This window comes from Sycon ciliatum, chromosome 1 (assembly GCF_964019385.1).
Source record: "Sycon ciliatum chromosome 1, ocSycCili1.1, whole genome shotgun sequence".
In the NCBI taxonomy this organism is placed as follows: Eukaryota; Metazoa; Porifera; class Calcarea; order Leucosolenida; family Sycettidae; genus Sycon; species Sycon ciliatum.
Genome location: NC_088643.1, coordinates 78,113,265 through 78,122,112, shown reverse-complemented (window position 1 = coordinate 78,122,112; position 8,848 = coordinate 78,113,265). Strand labels below are relative to the sequence as shown.

The 8,848-nt window shown below is 51.8% G+C and overlaps 1 protein-coding gene across 1 annotated transcript; it reads right to left on the bottom strand.

Moving 5' to 3' along the window:
* Positions 1 to 397: 397 nt before the first annotated feature.
* LOC135807649 (uncharacterized) lies at positions 398 to 6,508 on the bottom strand. Its single transcript, XM_065321246.1, has one exon. It carries the CDS (start codon positions 6,506 to 6,508, stop codon positions 398 to 400), a length of 6,111 nt encoding a protein of 2,036 aa, XP_065177318.1.
* Positions 6,509 to 8,848: the final 2,340 nt, after the last annotated feature.

The window sequence follows — 8,848 nt, the reverse complement described above, 5'->3', positions numbered from 1 at the left end:
CAATGATGCAACTACAAGAAAACAAATCTCGGCAGCTAGCAACGAGTGCATTCAGAGAAGAAGAAAACAAGTTCAGATTTAAGTAGTTTGTGATGAGCAGCAGAGACAAACATGCAGGAGAGTATAATTATATGATGAGATGGAGGCGACATTGGGAATACTCGGATTCACAATGTACGCGTGCCATCAGCTGGGTAATCAGAGTCGTCGTTGGACATCGTAAGTCCCAACTCAAATGTATTTGGAATATGATAATAAAATGTTATGGCAAGTTGGACTGTCTGTTGATTAATTACGATATGATCATGCAATGCGGGAGTCTATACTTGCAACTTCAAATTGATATGAAGTAGTCTTCATGATGTGGTGACATTCATGACATTCCCGACAACGAAAGTTATCTTACCCACTCTGCGATACGCTCACGGGCCTTCTCTGCTGCTTTGCGATTTGCCCGCCTAGGCTGGAACATGGTTGGAGCAGCTTCGTCCGCCATTGCCTGTTCCATAGCCGTCGCCGGTGCCGGGCGGTGTTCCATATCACCAGCCTCCACTGCTCCGACGTCATCCACAACGTGCAGCTCGAGCGGATAGAGCTTGCTGATCGGTCTCGACAACACTGCCTTCGATTTAGCCGTCTTCAGCTTGACAGCTCTGACTTGGCCATCGACTCCAGGTAAGATTTCTACCACTCTGCCGAGTCTCCAACTTCCACGTGGCTGGCCGGTCTCTTGGATTACGACCACTTCTCCGACTGTTGGTGTCCGAGAGATGCTACTCCGTGACTGTCGGTGTTGACTCATTGATGCTTCGCGCAGAGCAGGGAGGTATTCATCTTCCCACACCTTCCATGCTACATCCAGTTGTATCTGTTGCCGTTTCCACATCCTCGTGACCTTGGCTGCTGGTGTCTCCGGACCGTCCTCCTCGTCGCTGTCCGTCTGAAAACCGGTTGCCGTTCTTCCTCCACAGAGGAAATGTGACGGTGTCAGGGGTGAGAATGAGGACACATCGTCGTCGTCAACATATGTGAGCGGCCTCGTATTGATCATGCCTTCCACTTCGGCTGTCAGGGTTGCGAGCTGGTCTAGAGTCAGGAGGCACCTTCCAAGACTCTTCCTCAAGGCTCTCTTGACAATGCTCACCAGCCTCTCGTACACACCGCCCTTCCATGGCGCAAACTCTGTTGTGAAGCTCCATTCGATATTCTCCGTTGAGAGATACGATAGCAGGTCTGGGTTGGCAAGAATCAGCTTCAGATGATCGTCCAGGACAGAGCGTACCAACTTGAACTGGGGTGCGTTGTCACACACAATAGACTTTGGCTTGCCTCGTCTCGCCGCGAACCGTCTCATGCTGTTCAAGAAGGCTGCTGCAGATAGGCCAGAGACTATGTCCAGGTGTACAGCTCGTGTGGTTAGGCAGGTTACTAGGTTGATCCATACCTTGCCTTTCTCCGTGCCGGTGCGGATCAATAGCGGTCCGAGGTAGTCAAGACCAACGTACGTGAATGGAAGTGCTCTGGTAATCCGTTCCTTGGGCCATGGGGGCATGGACGGCAACTTGAACGGACGCCCTTCGTGTCTTCGGCAAACCGAGCACTGATCCAGGATACGGCGAACGATAGCACGGCCACGTATGATCCAGAACTCTTGCCTTGTCTGGGCCAGGGTGTGTCGAACACCTGCATGCAGAAGCCGTCCATGGACTTCGCTGATGACATGCTTCGTGAACGCGTGATACGTTGGTAGCAGCTTCGGTAGTTTCTGGTCAGTTGGTAGTTCAGCGTTGCTCAGTCTTCCGGCGCATCGCAGTATGCCGTTGTCGTCGATCACAACACCAAGGTTAGCAACTGAACTGTGCTTGGCATTGGTCTTGATAGCTTTGAAGATGTCAGGGAAGGCCTCGCGTTGTACCATTCGAGTCCACCAATCTCGCGCAGCCTGTATGTCTTGTGACACGATGTCGTAGCTGTTGCTGATCTGAGAGAGACGTGGTGAGTTGGGACGCAGTTTCTTCAGGAACTTCATGCACAGAGCAGTGATTCTCAGGACCTTCCTCAAACTGCTTGCTCTCGTAAGCACGCTGCCGAGACCAGATGGAATGGTGTGTGGACTAGGTTGGTCAGTAGCACGATCGCTGCCACCAGTCACCAGGCTTGCGGTATGAAGCGTTGGTGCTTGCTCCTCCTTGCTGGCTAGGTCGGATTCGTCAGCTGAGAGTGTGAGGTCCTCGTCTGGCCAGTGATCTGATGTGGTGCGTAACCAGTCCGGACCGTGCCACCATGACTCCTGAAGATCGGCCACCAAACCGCCTCGGCTAGCGACATCAGCAGGGTTGCACTCTCCAGGAACATGGCGGAAGGACAAGAACTCGCCGCAAGTACGAATCTCTGACACACGGTTGGCCACGAATACGGACAGTGGCTTGGATGATTTGATCCAATGCAGAACACAACGCGCGTCCGTCCATAGGGTGATGCTGGTAAGTGGGAGATCGAGTTCATCTTTGCAGAATCGGGCTGCCCGTGAACCAATCGTCACGCCAAGTAGTTCCAGCCGTGGCAGGGTGAGACCGTTAGGCTTGCCGTCCTTGGACTTCAGCGGTGCAAGACGTGTCTTGCCGAAGAGGAGCTCACAGGTTGTCATCATGGCTATGGTTGTGCGGAGGTAGACCACAGTTGCAAAGCCCAGTTGTGACGCATCGGTGAAGACGTGTAGCTGGTAGGTAGCATCGGTTCCATTAGCAATTGGGTTGATTTGCCTGGGGAACGATAACGAGCTGACCTCGCTCGAGGCTGCATGGAGGGTCAGCCAGGTGTCCAGTAGGTGTCCAGTCAAGACAGTGTCCCAGTCCATACCAGCTTGCCACAGAGAGCGTAAGAAGACCTTGATACGAAATGTGACCGGAGCAACCAGTCCCAATGGATCGTACAATGATGCAGCATACTTCAGGACAGCGCGCTTAGTCCAAACCGGGTCGGTGCTGGGTTGGGTTCGAGGACAAGCGAGCTGTAGACTGTCATCCTTGGTGTGCCACGTGATTCCAAGAACGTTGACACTGTCGCCCTGTGCCCTTTCCTTGGCATCCATAGCTGTCGTAGCGTGGCTGTTGTTAGATGCCCACTCACGTAGCCGCATGGACGAGCGAGAGAATACGGATGTAGTTCGGTTGCACATATCGTACCCTTCTTCCGGGGTGTCGACACCGATGAATACGTTATCCACGTAGATATTGCGGGACACCAAGCGACCGACATCCGCATCTTCATCATTTGCTAGATGGTGTTGGATTGTTGCCGCTAGCAGAAATGGACTGCTCACGATGCCGAACGGTACTCTCCGAAACCGATAGACCGCGATGTTGTCCGGAGTTGCTGTGGGATTAGTTGGATCGCGATACCATAGGAAGCGTGTCACGTCCCGGTCTGGCGGCCAGATGTCAAGTTGCAAGAATGCCTTCTCGATATCGGCTACCAGCAGAATTGGTGTGATGCGGAGTCGCATAAGAACTCCGGCAAGGTTGGGGAGCAACACGGGTCCACGTAGCAGACAGTTGTTCAAGCTCTTGTTGTGACGCCGTGCCTTGGCCGAGGCATCATAAACGACACGCAACTTGGTCGTCGTCTTCGTTGGAGTTAGAACTGGCTGGTGGGGTAGATAATGGAGTTGCGGACCAGTGACAGAATCCGGTGTCATCTGCTCAATGATGCCCATGTCGGCTTGCTGCTGGATCACCTTGTCATACTGCTCAAGTAGTGACGAGTCGGTGCTTAGCCGCCGCGATAGAGTCCGGAACCGGCCCAACGTCAATCCGTAGTTGTCCGGGAGAAACTGCTGCTGGCCGTTCCATGGCCAGCGAACGATGTAGCGATTATCGGTGCACTCCACTGTTGAGTGGAAATGTTGCAAGGCTACGTCATCGTCTTTCACGGGAGACGGGTGCTCTATCCCAAGCGTTTCGAGGCTCCACAAATCCGGAATGGACTGCTTAAGAGGCAGAACCTCCTCGTGTGAAACGTCGGCTGCGGCTGCGATCAGAGTGGTTGCCGGTAGGGCAGTGGTGGGAGAGGTGTCCGTCTTGCCGGTGACCACGTAGCCGAGGGAGGTTGGCAGAAGGTTGAGGCCTGATGGTAGAGGTTGCACATGGCCCTGCACGAAGTCCCACAGATAATCAGACCCAATGAGTATGTCGATCTTTAGCCGTTCATCTTCGGCGTTAATCGCATCAGCTAACTGGTTGTCGTGTTGCAGTTGCTGCAAGGTCGTGATGTCGGGGTGTGCAACCGCAGGACGGAGAACCGGGTTTGTGATGTGCGGTAAGACGCTGCCTTCGATGGCCTTCGTTGTACCATCCTTGAGATGAATGAACAGGTCGGAGATCGGTACCTGTGCTGTGTGGTGTTTGGTGGCACCAAAGGTTGACACGGACAGCCATTCATGGCGAGTATGGCGCAGGGAGAGCTGCCTTGCCAAAGCCTCCGTGAAGTACGTGCGATGGCTGCCTGAATCAAGAAGAACGCGAGCGGTGGTGATTGTACCATTGTTGCCTTGCACATTCGTTGTGGCGGTTTGGAGTGTGACAGTTGATCCTGTTGCTTGCAGGAGACACGATGACTGGTCCGAAGCAACTGTCTGGTCCGAAGCAACTGCCTGACCTGGAACCTGAGTGGGTGTGCACGTAGCGGTTGTAGTGTCAGAAGCTGCCACCGCTGCCGTGGAAGATGAACCGTCAGCTCGTCGGGTGGAATGTGAACCTACACCAGATGGCTGGCGACTCTGCGAGCAGATGGTATGGTGATGGTGACTTGGGCGCTTGCACATCCGGCAGGTCTGTGTTTGCCGTCGGTAACATTCCTGGCTGCGGTGACCGGAACCCAAGCAAATAAAGCAACGACGTAGCTCCATTAATCGTTGTTTCCTGGCAGCAGAAGATGTGTAGCGTGAGCAATCGTTGTCCATATGTTGGCCATCGCAGAATATGCAACCACGACGGGAACGTTGTGGTCGTCCTTGGGTATCAGGGTGAGCTGCCAGTGCATCCGCTGTGCTAAAGAGTTGCTTTGGCTGCACTCCAACAGCGTCAGGTTTGTTCGGAGGGCCTTGGCCAGTCCGCTGGCGGAGTTGCTCTTGTAGAGTTGTGTACTTGGCCATATACTCTCGTAGAGTGGTTAGTTTCCAGGGCTGGCCGGCGTTGCTGATACCACGCCACTCCTCAAACTTGGTGGCAACCTCGAGTGGAACCTTGCCCCACAGCTTTTGGCACAGGAGACGTTGATCTGCCAACTTCTCTCCCTGTGTTTCCAGCTGTCGAAGGAGACACTCCACAGTTTCGAAACTTCGATGGATCTCCATGGGCCTGTTGGGTGGTGCCGGTAGTGCTTCCAAACGGCTGTACAGGGATGCAATGATGATCTCCGCTGAACCATACTTCGTCTTCAACAGATCCTTGACGGTGGTATAGTTTGCACTTGTCAATGAGATGCCCGCTATGGCCTTCGCCGCATCGCCGGAAAGGCAAGATTTCAGGTATGAGAACTTGCTGACATCCGCAATGGGCTGGTTGTCGATGGAAGACTGGAATCGCTCCCAAAACTCTGGCCACTCAATCACCTTGCCAGAAAAGGACGGTAGAGTCAGCTTTGGCAGCTGGACATTGAGGCGTGATGGCTGTGGGGCAGTACTGAGGCCAGCTGCCGCGGTTGCAGCGTGGGCTGCCGCTAATGCCATGGCCTGTATCATGTCCGGGGAATTGGTTGGTGTCGGGACAGTTGGCTGGGCCTGTGTTGTATCCGTATGCTGAGCCTGAGCCACAGGGTTCTGAGTAGTAGCACTGATGTCCGTGCCTGTGGACATTGTGCTACGCCTTGCCTCCACACCCGTGCTAGGGCTGTCCAGTCTGCCTGCAGCAGATTCCGTGTCGCCCGTGCCTGTTGCCGGCAATTCCTTTGATTCCAGCAGTTCGCCCGTGGGCCTGTCCGTCCCATCACTGTCCACGACCACTACCTCCTGTGTTGTATCGTGCCGGGTGGCCTTCTGGGGTGTTGCTGCCTCTGCAGCAAGCTCCGTCACCACTGGTGAATGTGTCCCTACCCCTCTATAGTCGAGTAGTGCACGTGCGTCCGACACACTTGTGCATTCGTGGTCAAAGCCATCATCCCAGGCTTCCAAATCAATTAGTGCGTCTTCCACACGCTCGTCTGCCTCGCAGTTCTCCAGCAGGGTACCAATCTGCTCGGACAGGTCGTTCACTGTGTCAATCAAGGGTAGGATTTTCTCAACATCACTCTGAAGTGACAACAGACTAACGAATTTCTCCTCCGTTTTACGGAGTTCATGTTCGATCCTCCTCCTTACTCGCGTCACCCTTCCCTTGGCCCTGCCTCGCTTCTTGACTAGGTCGTTGTAAACCACTTGGTCCAGGACGTGAGATGTGCTTTGCTTCTCAGTCGTCTGATCCAAGGACTCCTCTCCATCGTTCGTTGTTGTCTGTTCAACCTCTCCGTCCATCGTAAAAAAACGAAAGTTGTTGGACGCGTTGGTTCCAAATCCTGGTCTCTACAGCACCATGTCGAGAACGGTAGGGGAAGACAGACTCATCAGACTCATTCTCATACCACAGTTTCCTTTCTAAAAACTTCACCTTCAACCACAATCAAAAAACTTGCCAACCACCCCCGTATGTGTGTGTGCGTGCGTGCATCATGCAAGCGCGGAGCGGAATGCAATGATGCAACTACAAGAAAACAAATCTCGGCAGCTAGCAACGAGTGCATTCAGAGAAGAAGAAAACAAGTTCAGATTTAAGTAGTTTGTGATGAGCAGCAGAGACAAACATGCAGGAGAGTATAATTATATGATGAGATGGAGGCGACATTGGGAATACTCGGATTCACAATGTACGCGTGCCATCAGCTGGGTAATCAGAGTCGTCGTTGGACATCGTAAGTCCCAACTCAAATGTATTTGGAATATGATAATAAAATGTTATGGCAAGTTGGACTGTCTGTTGATTAATTACGATATGATCATGCAATGCGGGAGTCTATACTTGCAACTTCAAATTGATATGAAGTAGTCTTCATGATGTGGTGACATTCATGACAACATACTCTTTTTTTCTAGTCACAGGAATTGAACATGTTAGTTAATTTGTATTCGTGACGATAATGGTTTGCTTGACCAGGATATCTATTGTTTACAACTCTTCTCGGGCCTCTGCCTTGCCGTGAGCAGGTTTGTTCACGCCCACCGCTATTTTATTGTGCATTGCGATATGTTGCAACTCCGAACTTTCCCCGGCTGAGTTACAGCAATCAGTACCGTGTGCCTGAGTCGACAGATTTATCATCGGTGTTGCTTATGCATGGTCCTGTTGGCTTTACATTTGACCCCACATTCTGCTTGTTTTCTACCCCACGTGCAGAGGCTCGCGCTCATCCTTCAGACTCAAGATGTTGAGTTTCTTTTTTTCTTATGTTCCTTTGTAGCGCATTGTCTCATTCTAAATTCTAATGATCTTTGTATTGTGTCATTAGTGATTGTTGATCACCACAGTTGATATTGGCGGACCCCCGGCGTGAGGGGCGTGAGAGAAGTGCGGCATATTAAGGCAGAGGCGAGAAGACAACGCCGCACTCCAAGGCTCTAACCGTAACCAGGGAATCGTCGAATATTTGATGACTCCCTGGTCATTCTAGTTGGTTAGCCTCTCTAGCATTGCTCGCAAATAGTAAGGTCCCTGGTCCGAGTCGTGGTGGTGTGACTCAGTTGATTTTTTCTTTCTTTCATATCTGGCGTGCAAGTGTTGAGTCTCGGAGACCGGGGAAAGAGCAGTACAAGACAGGTGGCCTAATTTCCTAATAGGAAGACTCGGTAAAGGTATAGTTTAGGGTCCCAAATTATTTTAGTGGGTCAGCATGCTCTACAGAGTCCCAGGCATGCACATTACACATAGGCCTTGGCCACAACTGACATCGAATACGATGTGGATGGACAACCACTGGTGTATGCAAAATCACCTTACGATGCGAACGAAGACGGCGCAAAGGACCATGAAAATTGCCTGAGTTTGAAGCTCGGTGATGCCGTGCGTGTCTTGAACACCTCCATGGGCAAGGGAAGGTGGTGGGTAGAAGTCAAAATATTCGTCGTTCTGCCAGGAGGCTTCCTCCGCGCCGCGCAGGTCATCCTCAGTGCCAAGGAATGATGATGGAACGTAGCCAGACTCGCCATCGACTTCTACCCACCACCATCCCTTGCCCATGGAGGTGTTCAAGACACGCACGGCATCACCGTCACCGAGCTTCAAACTCAGGCGATTTTCATGGTCCTTTGCGCCGTCTTCGTTCGCATCGTAAGGTGATTTTGCATACACCAATGGTTGTCCATCCACATCGATGTCAGTTGTGGCCAAGGCCTATGTGTAATGTGCATGCCTGGGACTCTGTAGAGCATGCTGACCCACTAAAATAATTTGGGACCCTAAACTATACCTTTACCGAAGACTCCATAACCTCTGGGGTTGTGGGCTCTTGCTAATAGTTCTAGAGAATTTTGTCTAATTCCAATGCGGAGAAAAAAGACTGATCCAAGAACGAGGATTTTTACTCTAACTGCCTGATTTTTCTGCTTCCAAAGAGTACATGAACAGTTCAATGACCAGTAACTGTTACTCTTTGCTGTGTAATAATACGGAGGATTGGCAAGACGAAATTCGCGTTCGCGTTCGCACTCCACAGTCCCAGGAAAGTTTTTTTTTTGCATTTATTCGCACAGCAGAAAAGCAACCAACAGAAAATCACGGAATCATAGCAAACAAAACAAGGAAAGTCGAACTCGGTGACGGAA

Coding starts and splice junctions, on each gene's coding strand:
- LOC135807649 (XM_065321246.1), bottom strand. CDS start 6,508: ATGGACGGAGAGGTTGAACAGACAACAACGAACGATGGAGAGGAGTCC.